The following is a 21830-nucleotide window of genomic DNA, read 5'->3' on the forward strand; positions in this document are numbered from 1 at the left end:
GATGTGTGTTGAGGATGCTTGGAATTGAAATGTACTATCTTTCACATACAAACTTTGAGCTCCAACACTTACCTATACCCCTATACTCCCCTATAATTTTTGTCAAAGTAATACTTAAGGTAGTGAATATATACACATTTCTTGTCATACTTGTTACCTCCTTCCTCATTTTTCTCCCTTTTCCCTCCCCTCAACCCGCCCTCCTTTGCTTTCATCATTTTTTAAACCTTCCCAATGATGGACATTGTCATTTAATCTACAATGCTTATGAACTCTGATTATTAACATTAAAACAATTCTGTCCAGGTTGGGTGATATGTACATTTCTTTCATTTTGCTTAGTGTAATCTGTTTCTTCTTTTTCTCTCATTTCTTCCCCCACCCACCCCCATGCTGCCTTTGAGTTGCTTAGTTTGTTTGCTTAGTTTGCTCTCATCAAAGTCCATGGAAACTGTTGGGCTGCCACTACTGTATTTTTTTTCGCCCACTTTCCAGTCACTTTGCCCTCCTCCCAGCTTCCCTCACATGTGCACGTGTATATGTCATATGTGAGGTAAAGAATATATCCCTTATTAAATTTTTGAATAGACCTTAAATTTTTTTTCTCTTTTATTGGTAAGAGCCTCAGCATGCTAACATTTTGCACCTTAGATGGAAAAGATGTTGGCCAGTAGCTGTGCAAAGGAATTGCCATTCAACAAAGCAGTTTATTAGTACAGTTCATCTTGATCAATGTCACCCCTTTCAATATTCTCACCCCAATCCTTCTCTCACTTAAGTTTGTAGGCTATACGTTGAAGCTTTGATTTTTTTGTCAGTCCTGGGGACTGAACTCAGGGCCTGAGCACTGTCCCTGGCTTCTTTTCACTCAAGGCTACCACTCTGCCAACTTGAGTCACAGCACCACTTCTGGCCTTTTCTATACATGTGGTGCTGAGGAATCAAACCTAGGGGCTTCCTATATATGAGGCAAGCACTCTTGTCACTAGGCCATATTCCCAGCTCCTACATTGAAGTTTTTTTTTTTTTTGGCCAGTCCTGGGGCTTGGACTCAGGGCCTGAGCACTGTCCCTGGCTTCTTTTTGCTCAAGGCTAGCACCCTGCCACTTGAGCCACAGCGCCACTTCTGGCCATTTTCTGTATATGTGGTGCTGGGGAATCGAACCCAGGGCCTCATGTATATGAGGCAGGCACTCTTGCCACTAGGCCATATCCCCAGCCCCCTACATTGAAGTTTTGACTGCATTCTCTTCCCTTATTTTCTTCATTCATCTACCACCCTCCCCTTGACTTCACCTGAACCCTTTTAAGAAACTGTTTCCTGGTGTTTATTTTGTTGACCTAGGATTTTTGCTTTTCTAAGGAATTATACTATTTGAGTGCTCCCCTGAATTTTCCATCTCTCAGTTAATACATGTGTATACACTTGAAACTTTTTCAGTAAGTTGCCTTAGGCAGTGGATAAAAATGCCAAGTTGGTATGGGAGGCTTGTTTCACCTAATACAAACAGGCTTGTGTGAGCAATCTCCTATCCCTCTCACTGGAATTGGAATCCTTTATCTGGGGAGCCTATTCTGGAGCTGTTCTTTTAAAATGCTTTATGGTTTTGGGTCTTCATGCCACTGGGAATCAAGGTGTTAGGTCTTTGATGTTTGTCAGCAGTCTTCCTCCTCACAGCCTTTGGGCTCATATTTGAGGAGCTAATGGTTTAACTCCACTCTCCTAGAGGAAAGGCTAGATCAGCAGTGAGCCTCATGGATGAATGACACTGGTGAAAGAAACTATGAGTTTGCTGATTTTCCTGTCTAGTTTGTCTCAAAGTCTCATCTTTTTATGCTTTTCCCTAACACTTTAGCTGCATAGATAAGAGCTATGTAAGCTTCTTTTTGGTGTTCTCAAATTAAAATTTTACTTATTTCTTAATACATTTTTATTGTCTTTAAAAGGAGTTGCCATTCAACAAAGCAGTTTGAGTACAGTGCATCTTGATGTTAACCCTTTTCATTACTCTCTATCCCTCCCAACCCTACACTTTTCCACTCTTGTTAATCTTGCAGGATATTCACTGAATTTAAGACTGCACTCTTCCTACTTCCTCTCCCCTTCTTCCCTTAACCATACCCCCTACACATCAAATATTTTTAAAATGCATTTTCCTTCATTTATGTGCTATAGAGAGTGGTGGGCTATAACAAGCTGTAAATAATTTAGTTAATATTCACTGATCACCATGGCTTTGGTCAGGCTTCAAAGAGAGTTGGGAATAAATATTCGCAATTGCCTCTTGTGGCCTAGGGCAGTACTGGTCCACTACACCACTGGCGATATACATTTACCATATTGGTAAAGAAAAAAGTTTAGCAAAAGATATGTGTATTCTATTAAGTAATCACCTGGCATTTAATCTCTGGAAACTAGCACTATGTACTCAGGCCAAATGTGAAAAATGTGATTTTGTTTTCTAGTGTACTATCTAGTGAAATTTGGCATACATACAACAATGTAAGAAATACAAACTGAAGATCAGTTTAGCGGCTACCTGGAGACAAATTATACTACTGCTTTCTCCAACCAGGACTAATTTGCCAAAGCAGTCTTTGGCTAAATAGGCCTCTTGTACATAAGCAGTCTGAAGATGACCAGTTGACTTCTGCACATAAGACTATTTAAAGTGTGATTAAAAATTTTGCTTCCAGAAAGCAGAAAGTGCTGTATAACTTGCATTTAAAAAACCTGTTTCCTATTTTTATTATTTTAGGTATGCTTCTCAAAGGGTTCCATGTGGGTGAGAACTAGCATATGCACTAGTAGAACCACTATGTAAAACTTAGCTCCAAGGCCCCGATGTGGATCATATTGGAGAAACATTCTAGGCTGCTATGCACATACGGCTAAGACACAGGTAAAGAATGAAGTACAGCAAATCCTTGCTTCATGGCTGGAAGGACACCCTCAGAAAACACCATTCACCCCAGGCTTGGAGGCGTGGCTCAGTTGCTAGAGTACTACCCAATGAGTGAAAGCATCTTATGGGGTTCACCTCCCAGTCTTGGACAAAACACCCCCCAATGAATTTGCTACGCCTACTTTCAAAATTAGAGCCTGTAACCCATAACTGAATTCACCCAACAGGCTAATTAATGAGTAAACTACCTATCTTTCTGCCCAAAGAATAGATAGAAGAGTTGAATGTAATATTTATTTGAATTTACATGTAAGGTCATTTACAAAAGAAAAGATACAGACAGATGCAGCTTTCAGTGCAGTTTCAAATATTTTCAAACAGGCAAGTCTGTGAGAACTTGGAATGATAGTACTGAATGGCACATGCTTCCTTGGTTTTTCTCTACCCAACCGGAGGGAAAGAAGAGATAGAAGAAAATGTGTTAATGTAAATACAGCCATGCAAATAAAAACTTTCTTCTTTAAAGCCAGACGTTCAGAGATGTTTAATATTTTCTGTATTCAGGGGATTATCATAATAGGTGAATAACTTAAGAGCAAAATGCAAAGAACTTTCCATTATCCCCATCATTAATTATGTTAATTGCCTCTACTAAAATCAGTCGGAGGGTTCCTCAGTATTTTCCAAAGACTGACTTTGGAAGGTGACTCATTTCTAATAGTTTCTAAAGAGATAACATTTGTAGACAAAATCTTTTTGGTTTCAACAGGATATAGCACCCTTTGAAAGAGAGTAAAATTCTCCCCTACTCCCAACAATGTAAACTATAATTAGACTTCATTTCCAGGAAAGTATAATAGAAGGCTTTTTCTTTTTATATTCCGACTTACACCTTTCCCTGATATCTTAAAATGAGACTTTACACAGTCTTTCCTCCATCAGAAAAATACTGCATATAGCATGTATGAAAAATGGTGGTCTATAAAAGTGACAACTGGGAGTAAATCTTTAAATTAATTTTTAAGGATGAAGAGTACAGGTAAGATCAACTGGACAAAACCACCTGTTGTCAGTGTATCTTGCGAAGACATGGGCATAGACCATTAGTCCTTAGGAGTCAGGGCTACCTCAATGGCAAGTTTGAAGACATTGACTCAAATTCCCGAAGCCCATGTGGGCCATAGTTAAAACATTAACCTTGCTATTAAAAAAAAATACTAGGTCCTAGCTCCAAGATTTATCTCCTCTTTGAACCACTGGCCATTTTCTTAACTAGGAAATGTAAGCTATTAAACACCTACATATCCCACTTATTCTGTTATTTGGGTTATACAGAAAACCCAGTTTCTTTTTTTTTTTTTTTTTGCCAGTCCTGGGGCTTGAATTCAGAGCTTGGGTGCTGTCCTTGGGCTTTTGCCTTAGGCTAGCACTCTACCACTTGAGCCAAAGCTCCATCTCTGGCTTTTTTGGTGATTAATTGGAGATTGAGTCTCACAGACCTTCCTGCTACAGCTGGCTTTGAACTTTGATACTCAGATCTCAGCCTCCCGAGTAGCTAGGATTACAGGTGTAATTTCCTAGCGCCCAGCTCCACATTTTCTTTAAAAATTACACTATTAAATAGTAGTACTTGCACAGAAAATAGGCATGGGCAATTATGAATACACTTCTCTTTCATCTTGCCTCTTTTCCTGATTCACTTTCCCATTAATAGTCTTCTAGCATCTATATCTCAGGATGTTCTGATTCTGCATAATTTACTGTATGAAAATCAGCAGCTGTGGATTTTTAAGATTCTGCAGAATCATAGGTACTATATGCATGCTGGCAATTGTCTAAAGGGTGTATTTTACTGCAACCCACATTTTAACTTTACATCTTTCAGAAAATTGGGTATAAAAGAAACCTGTATCATAGCACTTACTATGTTAATTTAAAAACCAGCATACTATAAAACACTCACATATTATACACACAAAGACAAAATCATCCAGAACATAATCATCCCCTAATCCCATCAAAAAAAATCAACAATTCAAAGTTTTTATTTGCATGGCCAATTATCTTTTGTACTCTAAAACTTTATTTTAACATCCCTTTAACAGGCTCTAAGCTTTATTTTTGCACAGGGAATAAAAGCTGCAAGACTGCAAACTTTCTTCAACAGCCAAGTCCACAACACACAAACATGAAAGAGATGTACTGAATGACAACACCACAAGGGGATACTAAGTTCCACCAGTCAACATGGTTCATGACAGTGTCTTCAGGGTTCAGTTGAAGAGGAGATAAGCTTCTTTTAAAAAGAGTCAGTTTCCTTTTTCCTGGTTTTATAATGTTGGTGGTTTTAATCCATATTTCTTTGCAACTTCTGTCTGGGCATGGGCTGCATCACAAAGTGAATAAAGATGAGCCATCTCCATTTCTGATTTGGCCAGGTTAATAGCTTTGTTGAACATATCAATGGCTTTCTCCATGTTTCCTCTGAAAGAACAAAATTTTTAATTCACAGATTAAACAAGTAGTTCATACTAAAGGAAGTGATGTATGAAGACTGACCACAATCAACTATGTTATTATTTCATAATAAGAGATACCCTAGCATATTAAAAGTACTCAATGGCTAGTAACCACTTTTTAAAAAATGCTATGGGCCTACAAGAAAGATTAAGACCTATTATGCTCTTCTAGTAAAAGAATATTTTACTTGCAAGAACAAATCACCAACTAAGAAATAACTTAATATTTACAAGCAACTGCCAGTTATAGAATGGCTTAAGTGAACGATACCACTTTTCATTGGCCTATATATTTTCTAAGAGAGAGGATCACAAAAAGGACAGAGAAAAGGAAACAAAAATAAACAAATGATTGTGGCAAGACCAGTTACTTTGATTATTGGTGAGGTACACTCAAATCCTATCTTCCAATAGTGGACATTAAGTAACCTTGTTAATCTAATCACTTTGGACATTAGCTTCTATAGGGTTTGAATAAGCTAAGGACTATACAATCCAATACTTTTGCAAACATGGAAGTTTAAGTCATCTGAGATAATATTTGGAAGGCACTTAGTTCAACATAGTATTGAAGGAAGCATGCATCAAAAAGTATGCAAATTTAAAATTTTAATGGACATTGGTAACATAACAATGCAGCTGCCATACTTTCCAGAATAGACTCTAGAAGTTACCTTTGGACTTCAATAGTCCCCATGGTTTCATATGCGAAATCACATTTATTGTCAATTTCAATAGCTTTGCTGATAAGCTCCAAACCTTTATCCAAATCTTGTTTCCATTGAAGTTGAAGTAAACTGCAAATGAAAAAAGGTAGTCACAGATGTGATCATAGCTCAGTATCAATGGGAATATAAATACACAATTTAGTTTTTGCCTTCAACAAATCTACAATTTACCATACAAGGTAAAACAAAAACTAAAGCAGAATATAATGAGCATCACATTGTGTACTCCACTCTAATCTATATTTGTTTTGTAGTTTTCAGGTTCTTTATTACAAAATGAGCACTTGGGTTGGGGTTGGAGACGTGGTAGGATGCAAGCTTAGTATAGCCTCAGCGCTGTGTCCCATGCAAGGCACCACACATATGCAGGGAAAAAGATCTGCTGTTGCTCTACTATTAACTTACCTCATATCCCTTATTAAAAATAAATGACATTTCTTAAATTTAAGTAAACAAAGAAAAACTTACGTTGTATCATTTTCCACTTCTGACACAAGCAACATATGACAGGATGTTAAGAATGGAAATTAAAACCCTTAACATAAAAGCCAGGCATTTCATACCTGCAATCCGGCTACTTGGGAGGATCAAGTTCGAGACCAACTGGGACAGCAAAATTCACAAAACCTCTCCTCTACCCATAGCTGGATGCAGAAGCGTACGCCTGCCAGACCAAGCTACATGGAAGACTAAGATCAAGAGGGTCACACTTTCAGGCAGGCCTAGGTAGAAAAGTCTGATACTCCATCTCCATGGACCAAAGTGGCCAGAATGAAGTCCAGGTATGCACCAAGGTGGGAAGTACAACTGTCCAAATGAGCAGCAAAACAAAGGCTGCATGGCTCATGGTAGATTGCTAGCCTAACCCAGGTTCAAACCTCAGTACTAAAAAACAAACAAACCCAAAAAGCTCTTAATATGGGAGTGAAAATAGTATATTAACTGATTTCTACATAAGAAATGAAACAGTATCCACAGCCACTAAGAAATGGGACTTAGTGATACTTTCTTATAGTCCCATTCCTCAAAGGTCAAATAGATTTTGTTAATTTACTATCTTACTGGATAAACAGAACTACAAAAATACATACCCTTTATGAACATAAGTTGTGGCATTATCTGGTTCCAAATCAATACACTTATCATACATTTCATCAGCTTTACCAAATTGTTGTTGATCTGTTAGTGCCTATGTGAGGAGATACTTGCGTTATATAAAGGTAACTGTTAACCTCAACAGTTAAAAGCATGTTGCTTAGGGTGATCAAATGCAGCAGTGGTACTCACTAGACACTTATGTATAACTTTTGGGGTGGAGATTAGAGGGAAAACCTAGGGACCACAAAGGAAGGGATGGCACTGTCCAAAAAGAAGTGTACTCATTACCTAACTTAGGAAACTGTAAGGCCCTCTGTTTATCACCTTTATGGTAACAATTTGCTTATTAGTTATTAACTTATTATCTCATTTACCTATTCATTACCAAGTTGTATACTTAATCATTAAACTGATTCATATTTTATATCTTAATATGGGAGTTTTCAGGTAGCATTATTATAAATATGAAATTTTAGCTGCTTTATTTTGCAAGTAGGTATATGTGAGCAGCTAATTTAGTAAACTGCAGAATACAGAAGATCTTATTCTTGATGACAGTTCTTAGGGATCATATTTTCACAAATATATTTATATTCACTTATTAACTTACAATATATACCAAGAAAATTACTTTAGAGGCAATGCTCATTTGGGAGGGTAAGTTGTGTTAACTGTTATCAGTCACTCCTTAAAAATGACTGAGGAAAAAATAAAAGCAGGATGGTATACTTAGCAAAGGAATCCAAAGGCATGACTTCTCTGAGTACTATATGTGAAAATATGTTGTGGGTGTGGGTGTGGGTGTGCAGAGGGGCACAGGAATGGAGGGAGAGTGAGCAAATATCATATTCAATGTGCATTAATAAAAATCAATTATGTAACTTGAAGTCCTAGGAATGGGAAATGGAAAATGAAGGGGTGACTATGATCAAGAAGCACTGAACTCAAACTTATTTAATAACAGTAATAATAATGATAACAGAATAAAAGCAACAATCAACTACTTTTAAAGCAGATTTTATGGCTAAAATAGAAGAGTTTGTTTTATGGTTCTAATGTTTAAAGGTTGGTATCATCTATCTAAAGTCCAAACTTCAAGGATTAAAACAAAACACATATACAGACAAGTTTTAAAGTTATATATAACTACATAGCAAAGCAAGATTTAGAAATTTTAGTAAAACATACAATGCTGTTGTTGATGAGAAGACCATTCGAATATGTCAAAGCTTTTTGGAAGGTGGAGTAATAAAGCAGAAATGTGCAATGAAGAAATATTTCTCCCCCAAAATGAAGCCCCACAGGTAAGTAAGTTCTAGTATTGGTTCCTTTACAAGCTATAGCAGAGCTGCATAGCAGGAGTGTGCTGGGACCATAAAAGCTCCTCATAGGAATCTGCACCCCACAAAAATGTTCTGCATTCCATGGTAATGGTGAGGATGGTATCATCACTTTTGATGTTATTAAAATGTGCATTTGTTTTAACGTTGATACAGTAACAAAATTTTATATATTATATGATTTTGTAACATATTAAAAATGTGCAGTCTCCTGGAGTGTGAGTTTTTATTACTACAAGGAATGGTTTCAAGTTTCGGTTAAAGAACTCCTGAGTTGAGACATTACTATCTCAGAACTGCAATGGTATCATGAAGGAAATCAAATACAAAATAATCACCCTGAAGAATGTCTTAGGGAAGAGCCAACAAAGCCTATGTCAACTCTAATGTGTTTTATTTCTGATACTTGTAAGGAAACCCTCATTATTATTTTTTGGTAATAAAAAAAGCAATTTTAAAGGCAGCCATTAGTGGCATACCTGTAAGCCCAGTACTGAGGAGGCTGAAGCAGGAGGATCACGAGTGCAGGCTAGCCTCAGCTACCTAGTATCAGGCCTAAACTACATAGTATTTAAAACTAAGAAGCAAAACAAAAAAAAAAAAATAGAAAAATATATTAAGTGTCACAGAACACTGAGTTGGCAACTTTCAACCTATATACAAAGAGAAAACATTCAGATACCACCTATTTCAGGGACAAACTAAAATGTGGCTCTATAACGCAAGTAATTTTCACTGAGATAAAAGATTTAAAACGCACAAGTTCAGCATAATATTGTATGAGAATTAAAAGACAGATTTAAATTTATGGGCTAGATGTGTGGCTTAAGCAATAGTACATTAGCCTTGAGTGAAAAAGCTCTTTCGGAGCATGAAAGACTGAATTTAAGCTTCCATATACTGACAAAAAACAAATCCATTCTAAACCAAGAAAGCTTCAAGAGTTTCAGATAGACTGAAGAAAAATTATAAAGTAAACTTTTATAGCTTAGCTAACTATAAAAGGTTGTTATTACGCAAATAGAAAATTCTCCCTATGGATATTTTCTCCATCAAGTAGTATGGATTTTCAAGAGTAAAATTTCCAAAGGGAATTACCTATTTCAGATCTAATCAACCCCAAATGAGAGAAATGCTGCCTATTCCCCTTGCTATATTTAGGGCCACCGTTTACAAGCTGCACAGGGGAGCTTGGCCTAAGGTGATTCAGGACCATACACCTTGATAATCAAAGCGTTAACAAAGCCACCTGCTCCTACTGCACACAAGCTGCAAAACTTACATATATACAAATATAGTTCTTATAAAATGTTTTTTGAAAAACATTGCATTTACCTGGGCATATAGTGCATAGCCTTCAGCACACTTTGGAAATTTCTTTATGACTTCTTCAAATCCTTTCATAGCTGCTTGGATTTGTGAAGAATTGTTTCCTGTATAAGCTTGGCGATACTACATTAAAAAAATCAAAATATGCCTGTCAAATCAAGAACTCAAAAACTTCTGAAATATTAACACATTATGAGAAACATCCAACATGTAAGCTATTCCAGAAAAGCAAGTGATCTGTCTGCTAACATTTGCTGAATCCAAAGCGTTCTAAGAAAACAGCAGCAGGGATCCAAAATACAGAAGTAAATAAAATTGAAGACAGGTTCACCATCTAAGTCTGTATCATGTCACTTCCATTACCACAAATAATGGTGAACATACAGTAATCATTCAACATAAAATTATTTTGTAGAAAGTGGGAAATTTTAATATTTTTTAATCTGTAAGGTAAATGTAATGCTATTTCTTTACAAGGAAAATTACATTATAGACTTAATTGGCTTCATCCTAAAACTTGGCTCTATGAACTTAACCCTCACATATAGGGATTATTTGCTATGGGAATAATTAGTATTATTTTCAGTCTTCTAAATAATAAACAGTGATCTTCCAAATAGAACAGACCAGAATAAAGATGAGTAGCCATTTTCTTCACAATAGATTGCTATTTTAAAAAATGAAAAAGGGGAAGATGTAGAAACTCCAGGTCCCTGGTGGAATCATGAATGCATAGAGATACCAGCAGAGAACTGCTGGCTATGTGATTGCTTAGGCTGAGCAGCACCTGACGTTCTGCAGTAATCCTGTCAAGAGGAATGAGTGTCTGTGTGTATTTTACTGTTTCCTGGTTTCCTGAATCTGTTACCCAAACTACTTATCTTACAGCTTCCTGGTATCCTGTTATAAACCTATTGGAATGTGCTCTTTTGATCTGTTCCCTTAGGCTAGCTCTAGGAGAATCTGACCCTATAACACTGTGGGTGGAGGAAATATTTTCACTTTATCATGTTTGTTTCTTAAACTTATTCCTCTCCCCATTGTGGTATTAGAATATTAACTCTTTAATATTAAATATGAGATATCACTACATGGGCATTTCTTTAGCTACCGCCCCAGTGTCTGCTAGATGGAACCAGCTAGTGGTACAATGAAATAGGATTTACTTCATTCACCCTTTCATCTTTGTGCTTCTGAATATTGAGGAAATGCTCTATATAGTAGTGATTAGAGCATAGTGTCATGATTACAAAAGACTTCCTCAAAAATGCCTTTGTAGGGGCTGGGGATATGGCCTAGTGGCAAGAGTGCCTGCATCATATACATGAGGCCCTGGGTTCGATTCCCCAGCACCACATATACAGAAAATAGCCAGAAGTGGCGCTGTGGCTCAATTGGCAGAGTGCTAGCCTTGAGCAAAAAGAAGCCAGGGACAGTGCTCAGGCCCTGAGTCCAAGGCCCAGGACTGGCAAAAAAAAAAAAAATGCCTTTGTAGGGGCTGGAATATGGATGGCCTAGTGGCAAGAGTGCTTGTCTCGTATACATCAAGCCCAGAGTTCGATTCCTCAGCACCACATATATAAACAATGGCCAGAAGAGGCGCTGTGGCTCAAGTGGCACAGTGAACAAAAAGAAGCCAGGGACAGTGCTCAGGCCCTGAGTTCAAAGCCCAGGACTGGCCAAAAACAAAACATCCTTTGTGTTAGCTTATTGAACAAAAGTAAAGACTAAAGACTAGGTCTATTTAGGTAACCATAAGCTCAGGGACAAAAACAAGGTTGGCTGGCATACTTCTGTAATTATAGCATTTGGAAGGCTGAAGGATAATGAGTTTAAGAACAGCCTAGGCTACACAGTGAAATCTGGTAAAAAACAAAAAACAAAAAAAAACCTACAAGAACAACAAAAAAACCACCAACCCTACCCCCAAACCAACAAACAACAAACCCAAAGATAAACTCAAAGATCTAGAGAAATACAGAAGCTACAAAGCAATTAACACACACACACACCCCTTTCCCATTTTATCATCCTTTGGAGAGAAAAGTATAGTATCTCACTGTGACTTTGTACACAGTGAGATTGACATGGTGAACAAAAATAACACTTCAGAATTACAAAAGAAAGTATTAACTTACCAGTGCAAAACATTTCTGAGCTTGTGCCAGAGCAGATTCTGGTCTTAACCTAATACATTCATCAAAATCTGCCACTGCTTCTTCAACTTGATCAAGCAGTATTTTCAGCTATGGAAAAAACACACAGGTTTACCAATTATGTCTATACCAAGTGTCTAAGTGTCTTTTGTTACTACAGTTAAAGCTCAGCACACAGTAAATATAAAATATAAAATTACTTTGTAAAAACAGAAAACTAGAAAATCTTGTTTTTAAAGATTCTAAAAGTAGGGCTGGGGATATAGCCTAGTGGCAAGAGTGCCTGCCTCGGATACACGAGGCCCTAGGTTCGATTCCCCAGCACCACATATACAGAAAAAACGGCCAAAAGCGGCGCTGTGGCTCAAGTGGCAGAGTGCTAGCCTTGAACGGGAAGAAGCCAGGGACAGTGCTCAGGCCCTGAGTCCAAGGCCCAGGACTGGCCAAAAAAAAAAAGATTCTAAAAGTTAAAATTGATGTTCAAGTTTTTTGAAAACCAAATAAGTTCTCCATTTTGTACAATTTTTTATCATTCTTGAAAACCACCTTTTCCTTTAGAAAAGTAAACATCTCTATTTTTTTTATTTCAAGGTAAGTTAGATATCCTATAATTGCCTTTCAAATTAATCCTAAGGCACTAAAAGATGAAAACATCAGGAATTTAAAGAGGCTATTTCAATATTTAGCATCCTTCAGATAAAAACCTTAACATTTTTTTCATTAGAAGTAACTTATGCTTTTTTGTTAATAGGATGGCTCACATTTTCCATTATATTACATTTCTAAGGAGCCATGTTAAGCAAATTATGAAGTTTTCTCTTCAAGTAATTCTGTAACTGGAAATGTTTTCTTCATACTATGTATTTTTTGCTTATTACAAAACTTCAGAAGAGATTCGTTTTGAGGTATTATTTATAGTTTGGGCTATTACTTCCTATTACTGAGAAGCCCACAACTATCGCCCTGTTGGTTCCAGCATCAACTTCTAATGTTGGTAAAATGTTATTATTTACTTGTGGAAACCTATGAACATTGAATTATATGAATGATCAAAACCAGGAAAAGCTGTCAAACTAATTCAACTAGCAAGTCAATTTTGTTCTCTTTCTCTTATTTTAAATAATGAAGATAAGTGTCCAAGAACAAAACGAAAAAAAGACCAATCCAAACTATAAACCATTAACACGCTTTGTTCCTAGCTATCAGAAATAATGCAGGGGAGTATCAAGAAATTCTCCAAATGCCCCCAAGTCAAAACCTTAGGTAGATTTACCTGTCCTCGGTGATGATACACATCTGCATTCTGAGGATCAATGTCAGCAGCCATATTAAAGTCCTGAGTAGACAGCAAAGGCTGCTGCTGTTGCATGTACATGCTGCCTCTTTTGATGAGGGCATTTGCTCGAAGCTACAAAGCCAAAATGGGGAAAAGCTCAACATTATTTTTCTTACAATTTACTTTTTTGAGGTGGAGGCAGGTCCTGGGGCTTGAACTCAGGGCCTGGGCTCTGTCCCTGGGAATCTCTGTGCTTAAGGCTATCAATCTACCACTTGAGACAGAGTGCCACTTCCTGCTTTTTTGAGTAGTTTATTGGACATAGCGTCTCATGCAGTTTCCAGCCGGAGCTGGCTTCAAATTGTGATCCTCAGATCTCAGCCTCCTGTGTAGCTAGGATTACAGGCGTGAACCACTAGCACCCAGCTCAATTTAGTTTTTTAAAATATAATTCCCATACTGTTTGCTTTTAAACTGGAGGTTTTGAAGTAGAGGTGGGGCTTAAATGGTGGAATGCCAGCCTTGAATGAAAAAAAAGCAAGAACTGGAGGCCCTGAGTATTGGCAAGCCCTGTAATGGCTTGTGCATGCACACACAGACATATGCATACTAATAAATAAATATTATATGCTGACTTTAGTATATTTACTACTAATTCCAGAACACATCAACACATCCTTACAGAACCATAATTAGCCATCACTGCTGATTCCCTCCAATTTCCCACAGCTTGTAAGCTACAAATCTTTCCATTTATATGAATTTGTATTCTAGATATTTCATATATTATACAGCCTTTTCACCTGGCTTATTTCATTTAGTACAATGTTTTTAAGACTCATCGATGCTGTAGCATGTATTAGTACTTCCTTTCAAAAAACTGTTATTAAGTGTATAAAAGTTTCAATTCCATAAGTCAGGTTGTGAGTACAATGCTTATAGGACAATGTCACCCTTCCTTTATTCTCTTCCATTTCTCCCATATTGCTCCTATGCACAAGTTAGACAGTTCATTTTTTAACATTGTGTACACTGAATACAATGGCTGTATTTGCTCACCCTCCTTCCCTCCATTTTTGTGAGCCCCATTTCTTCCTTGTTTATGATAAAATAACATTACAGTGATAAGACTTGTCACATTTTATCCATTGCCTCTGCCTCTTGGCTACCATGAATATCAAATTTTTGAGCTTACATATACACCGAATTCTCATGGGTATACATACCTATGAGTGGTATATGGTAACATGTTTAACTTTTTGAGAAATTGTTAAAAATAATTTCCAAACGGGCTTTATCATTTTATATTCCCACTAGCAATGTAAGAGAGTGTTCCAATTTCTCCACATCCTTACCAACACCTGTTACTGTTCATTTTTTTTGAACTAAGAGCCTTACTGTTTTTTAAAAGTTACAGCAATCCTAGAAGGTGTGAAGTAACATCTCATTGTGCTTTTGCCTAATGTATGTTGATTTTTTCATGTTATTACTTGTCATTGTACATACTCTAGGGAGAATTGTCCAGATCCTCTGCCCACTTTTAAATGAGGCTGTCTTTGTATTGTTCTTTATTCTGGTTTACTAGTGCCTTATCAGGCAAATAATCTATAAATATTTTCTTGTATGTTGCGCTAAGTGTTTCTCTCTTGATGATGACCTTCCAAGCACAAAGATGTGTCCAATTTTGAAAAAGTCCAACTTGTCTACTTTTGGTGTTTCAATAACCCCTTCCTGCCAAATCCAAGGTAATGTACATTTTCTCCTAAGAGTTTTTTAAGTTTAGTTTTGATCTATTTTGGAATTCTGATCATCTAGGTTAGTTTATGTATATGTATACAATGGATATTACCACTACTTGCTGTTAAAACTAAAAGTCATGATCATGAAAACAACCTGATTTTTCAAAGCAACATTACATACATGTCAATTATATATATATATACACACACACATGAAATAAGAATGGCCCCCATAATGCCAACTGACCAGTAACAACAGAATGTAAGAGCTATAGTCATCATCCTTACCAACTACCTAATTATTGTCCAATATAAACTACCCAATTATTGTCCAATATAAGTAGGCAGTTGTTACAAAGAAGTTGAAACTTCCAGAGGTTGAAAAAAATAATTAACTTTCCTAGCTGAATGTAAGTACTAATAACATTTATGTTTCATATTCACTGCGCCAAGTCACTTATCATTAGATAGCTTCTATTAAAACAAAAACAGTATTTTGGAGAATGGCAAGAGATATGCTAAACTATCTGACAAAATACCTATGAAAGCGTCATTTCCATCTAAGTGGTTTTTATATGCACATATATTTCAAAATATACCTTCACATTAGCTTCTTTCAAACTGATGACCTTATCTAAGTCAGGTTTGGCTGCATTAGCATTGCCAATAAGCAGGTAGAAGGTGGCTCGTAGCAACAATGCTTCTGCCATGTATTTGCCTTGAGTATCTATTTCTTTTGAGCATTCACTTATGATTTTATCATAGTTTTCTTCTTCCATGTACTGTTTGGCTTTTACATATCCAGAACTGAAAATGAAAACACATTATTAGTACAGGACCAAGCACTAAAATTTTACCACATTTGGCACATCTGAGTTAAGTAATTGTCAATTTGCATCCTAGTAAATCCCAAAGTGGGATTGAACTATTGTTTTACTGTAAACAATAGACCTAGAATTAATAAGTGGACTTACCTAAAGAAAAACTCATCTATCAAATAGGTCTTAAAAATATTTCTCTTTAAACTTGCAGTAAATTATGGGCAGGGATGGAAGGGGAAGCTAGAGGAAAGTGAAAGAAGGGGTGACATTGTCCCAAAAGAAATGTATTCACTATTTGACTTATGAAATGGTAACCCCTCTGTACAACACCTTAATAACAATAAAGTATTTTTAGAGTAAAATTCACATGTAATAAATTTAATATTACTCATTCTTCTTCTATGACCATGATTGTTGTTGGAAATTCATTTCTCAAGTATATATGGTCCTCAACTTATGTCTGTACTTTAATATGGTATGAAAGTGATACTTTAGTAGAAACTATACTTCAGGCTGGGTACCAGTGGCTCATGCCTATAATCCTGACTACTCAGAAGGCTAAGCTGATCATCATAGTCAGAACCCAACCTGGGCTGGCAAAACTACAAAACTACAACTCTTATCTCCAATTAACCAACCCCCCCCCCGCAAAAAAAGTAGAGATATAGCTCAAGTGTTAGAGACCATCTTGAGTGAAAAACAAAGGGAAAATGCAAATTAAGCAAGAGTTTGAGCTCCAGCATAAGGAGAAACTGTACTTCAAATTTCAACCACACCATGGGGTGAACAACCTCTATCTTACAGCATACTATTGCTAAGCTATGATGCTCAGTTTCTGACTTAAGTATTTTCCACTTGTAAAATGTTTAGCAGGATATAACCACAATCTAAGTCAAGAGGAATCTAAATAAGATAATGTAAATTGAATTACAATCTTAAGTCAGTTATATTTGGTATAGAGAAAACTGGCAAGTGACTAAAGAAAAAGCTATGTCAATTAAAATCTTATAACTACAACTCTAGCTATAAACACAGCATCCTGTGCTTGGAGTTCAGCTTTCTATAGGATGAAAACACAAGTTGAAAGAATAGCATTTAGCTAGGCAAGCAGAAATCTTGACAGAATTAACAGCATTCCTATATTTGGACATTAATCTGTACAATATTTTATGTTAGTGCCTCTATTTAAATACATTCAGCAGGAATCCTCCTGGGATACTACACTGTGCTGAAAAAGCAGTAGATTCTTGACACTAAAAACCCAAAAGTCACCAAGGATGTAACAGACACATACATGCAGAAAAAGTAGTGCTTTTTAAGCACACATCATGCTTGGCACACTTACTTTTCTTTTACTTCTAAAGCTTCCCCCTCCTTATCTTTATCTTCATCAGACTTCTCTCCTTTAAGCATGGGCTGAGAAATTATATCATCCGTGAAAGAACTGAAGTAAGATTTGATAAACTGTGGAGATGGCATCAGAGGTTCACGGTTCTGAAATTTAATCGTGTTTAAATTGATCAAAATTATAGATGTGGAAAGTGGTGTTTTTTATTCTACAGAATAAAATTTCTTACTACTGTGTAATACAAATGCCTTATTATTCAACATAAGATTCCTTATAGAGCTGGGCACTGATGTCTGACTCTGGAGGCTGAGATCTGAGAATCATGGATTGAGGCCAACCTGGGAAGGAAAGTCTGTGAGACTCTTACCTCCAATTAACCACCAGAAAACCATAAGTGAAGCTGTGGCTCAAAGTGGCAGAGCACTGTTTTAAGCAGAAAAGCTCAGGGATAGCACCCAGATACTGATTCAAACCCCACTACTGACCCCCCCACCTCAAAAAAATTCCTTAAAGGCTCAATTATGAGACCACAACAAGATGCTTTACCAAGCATTTTTGAGGAACATCAGTCTTATGAAATACTCAAGGGAAAATGTTCTACAGTTTAAAGAGACTGAGCTCATTATATGGTTATATTCCTCTTAGAGCTTGGCAACACATCTTTATACACTAAAATCGTAATAGTACTAAAAGCTATTTAACTGTTAACTCTACAAACCAATAACAAGGAGGAGGAGGAAGAGATTATTAAGATCAATTTAAGAAAAAAGCAAGTCATTAGAAAAGAAAAAAGGAACCACTTTCTTGGCGTTACTGAAATTTAGCAGTGAACCTGAGTGATGGGACAGTCTCCCTTGGATACTCAACCATATCAAGACTTTTGTACTAAGTGTCTTCCAATAAACTTGAACTCTTGAGGAAAAGGATTATGTTTTGTCTTTATACCTACCCTTTCTGCATGGAGCTTTGTTTTAGAATTGTTGAACTGCTGGATACTAATAGTCTAAAAAAAATTCAAAATTTATACATTATACCTTCAAAAACTTCAAAAGTTCTGTATCATTATACAGAACAAGGGCTGGTATTTTTCTATAAAGGACAGGAAGTAAACAGTTCAAAGCTTTGCAAATCATTTGCTTAAAAAAAAAATCCCTTAACTTTGCTGTAGCTTGAAACCAGCCCAAAACAATGTGTAAGTAACTATTATTTTCACAAACAGGAAACAGACTAGACTTGGCTCATGGGCAATTGTGTAGCAACCACGAATACAAATGAATTACAATATTCTCCAAGCACAGTACTTGGTATAGCCTACCTTCTTACTGAAATGGATACGCTCTGGTACCACAAGATTATAGGAAAAAGAAATACAACCAAGTTCTAATTTTTAGTTATGTTAAGTACTCTGTTCAATTCAAATGGCATAAGTTAAGAAATTACCTCTAATGATATATATTGTACCTCACAACTCATAATAACTTACCTTATATTTTTCTTTGGCTTTCTCTTTTCCAAGAAGTTTAAGTACTTTATCAGCTAATAGCATACTTTGCTGATTTTGGAACCCTTCTAATATACACACAGCAGTGACATCTAGAAATGGTGAAAAAAGAGTAAGTTTGAAATTATCGCAATAATAATCAACAACATCCAATGGCCTAACTATAGAAAGCCAAACTAAATTCACAGCCTCATGGTGATGTTTCATTTTCAGTAAACCAATTGTCAATATTTTATTTTTTTTGCTAGTCTTTGGGCTTGAACTCAGGCACTCTCCCTGAGCTTCTTTTGTTCAAGGCTAGCACTCAACCACTTGAACCACAGCCCCACCTCTGCCCTTTTCTGTTTATGTGGTACTGAGGAATGAAGCCAGGGCTTCATGCATGCTAGGTAAGCGCTCTACCACCAAGCCACATTCCCAGCCCTTAATACCTTTTATTATATATATTTTATGATAAAAACCAAAGCTCAAAGATGTATTCTGATGGTTTTTTCCCCCTGATCTGTGAAAAAAGCAAGTCATTAGAAAAGAAAAAAGGAACCACTTTCTTGCTGTTACTGAAATTTAGCAGTGAACCTGAGTGATGGGACAGTCTCCCTTTGGATACTCAACCATAACAAGATAACTGCACAAGTTCTGATGTTTTTCACTGCATTCTATAGGTAGCAAAAGAAAACAGAATGTTCTCTTTTAATTAGTAACCCTAAGGAAATCAACACAGTATGGCTTCTAACTATTCTTTTCGGTCTTGTGATAGTCTCTAGGCTGGCATTAAAATCTTGGGCTCAAGTAATTCTCCAGCCTCAGTCTCCCAAGTAGCTCACCACTGCACTTAGCAAATGGATTAGATTTACAGGCCTCAAGGTTATTCCCTATGCTCAAAGCTAATCTGCCACTGAACCTTCCAATAAAGCTGCTTCAGAGTACCATTTTTATTTAGTTATGTTACAACATAGATATATGCTTAAATTTCAAGTATAAATGAGTGGTCCTTCCATTCAAAGTAGTCACAATGACTGTCCCTTTTTCTAAATTCAATTTCTCATAATTTCATGTCCTTTTCCCTCTAAACAACTCAACCTGATACTACATTTCCCTGATAAAATTTGCCTAGCATCAAAGCCAGTGTCTCTTTCTTGTCCCATTTCTTTGATCTAAAATGCCAATGAATCTCCTTTCTATCAAACATTATTCTAGGGAACATCAAAGATTGGTTCAGAATTTAGGATTTCCTTTTCTAAAGCAATAGTTCCTTCCATCTATGACTAAATTAAAAGACAGACAAAACCTCAAATGTTGCTAAGATGTTCTCAAACAGTCATTTGATAATCCAGGGTTCTTAAAACTGAGCTTTGATCTTTGAGAAAGTATCCCTGGGCAAAGGATGTAGCTCAGCAGAAGGTACTCAGCACTTGTGAACTCGGTTGTGATCCCGAACAGTGGGAGTGTGGGGGATAGGGGTGTAGGGGGGTGGGTTTACTCTTAAAAATAATTACAGCTAAATCTTGTTTTAAAAGCATATGTAAGCATCTACCAGAAAGAACTTTTAGAGTGTATAAATGATGCTTTAATTTAGTTTCACTTCATCTAGAAAAATGTACTTTAGAAACTAGTGTGGTTGGTCTATGCTGAAGGACAGACCCCCACCCTATTGCCCCAGATGCATACAGATATCAGGCTAAACCTCAAGTATAAGGCAAGCCTGCTTAGATATACAGGCAGGGCAATTTACCTAGGCCCAGCTATAAACAGTCCTTTGTGGGTCCAGTGGAAAAGCCACCAACTTCCAAGACCTAGTGGTGCTTTCATTAACCTCTGCCTCCTTGCTCAGACTCCATATAAGCCTGACCCCCTTGTACAACCTCCAAACCCACAGGAAGGTGTGTGCCCCTCCCTGGCAATTGGCAATAAGCAGTCCTCACCTGCTGATGATTGAGTATGGCCTATTCCTTTTCCGTTCTCCATTTTCCTAACATATACTAATTGCAGTCTGGGGAGCGGACTTATGTCAATTTAAGGCTATAAACACTTAAGAGCATCTGCTCAAGATATTCACTTATTTTACTGTTTACAAAATTAGCAACTGGATATAAATTAATATTTGAAAATATGAAAGGCAAAATCATTAATTAAAGTCATCTTAAAGTTACCTCATATTTTCACAAGTTATTAACTGAAAATACGTAAATATTGCTTGCTAAAACTTCTTTTCTAATTTCACGTATCACAGAATTATACTAATGTTCACTAATGGCAAATTTAAATTGTGTGGTATGTAAACCACAAATCTTAATATTTAATTCCATAGTTGAGAATATAAGTAGTACTTAAGTGCCATCAATTTCAGCTAGAGAACAAAGGCTCAATTAGAAAAACATTTCAACTTTTTTTTTTTTGTCAGTCGTGGGCTTGAACTCAAGGCCTGGGAGCTGTCCCTGAGCCTCTCTGTGCTCTAGGCTAGCACTCTACCACTTGAGACAGTACCACTTCTGGTTTTTGAGTGGTTAGTTGGAGGTAAGAGTCTCACAGGGAGTTTTCTGCCCAGGCTGGCTTTGAACCATGATCCTCAGATCTCAGCTTCCTGAGTAGCTAGGATTACAGGGCTCACCCAGCCACTGGCACCAGGATCAACTTTTAAAGACAACTGATTTCTCTATTCATAAAGCAGAGTTCCATATAAATTTACCAATGGCTATAAAACCTTCAGTAATTTTTATAGGCAAACACACACACACACACAAAAACCCCTCACCTTCTAAACATTCCTTCTTATTGTCTAGCTTCTCATGGGCTTTTGCACGTCTAAAGAGAGCTTTCACATATTTGGGATTCAGTTCAACAGCCTTTGTACAATCCTGTGCCACTTCTTTCCATTTTTGCTGTAATTCAAAGTGTTAAAAAAAAAAGTGTCACATCAAAAATAGTTCTGCTCAGTAGAAATCTGCTTTTCAAACTCAATGGGTCAAATATTAGAGTCCTACAGTAGAAATATTCCCAATACAAAGAGTTAATATCCACAATATAAAAACTCATATACCTGTAATAAAACAAGGTTTTAAAAATATAGGC

The 21830-nt window shown here is 36.7% G+C and overlaps 1 protein-coding gene across 1 annotated transcript in view; it reads right to left on the bottom strand.

Annotated features, from left to right (window-relative positions):
• Positions 1-4918: 4918 nt before the first annotated feature.
• Positions 4919-21830, bottom strand: part of Tomm70 (translocase of outer mitochondrial membrane 70) — a 29409-nt gene continuing 12497 nt past the window's right edge. The window contains exons 3-12 of the mRNA XM_048346499.1: positions 21514-21640; positions 18744-18853; positions 17258-17406; positions 15691-15898; positions 13350-13484; positions 12059-12166; positions 9927-10043; positions 7245-7342; positions 6100-6222; positions 4919-5390 (exon numbers count right to left, since the gene is read on the bottom strand). Of these exons, the coding sequence (XP_048202456.1) occupies positions 5237-5390; positions 6100-6222; positions 7245-7342; positions 9927-10043; positions 12059-12166; positions 13350-13484; positions 15691-15898; positions 17258-17406; positions 18744-18853; positions 21514-21640 (1329 nt within the window). The 3' untranslated portion in view covers positions 4919-5236. The remainder of the gene's footprint in view (positions 5391-6099; positions 6223-7244; positions 7343-9926; positions 10044-12058; positions 12167-13349; positions 13485-15690; positions 15899-17257; positions 17407-18743; positions 18854-21513; positions 21641-21830) is intronic.

The sequence above is a fragment of the Perognathus longimembris genome, chromosome 5 (genome assembly GCF_023159225.1).
Source record: "Perognathus longimembris pacificus isolate PPM17 chromosome 5, ASM2315922v1, whole genome shotgun sequence".
Classification (NCBI taxonomy): domain Eukaryota; kingdom Metazoa; phylum Chordata; class Mammalia; order Rodentia; family Heteromyidae; genus Perognathus; species Perognathus longimembris.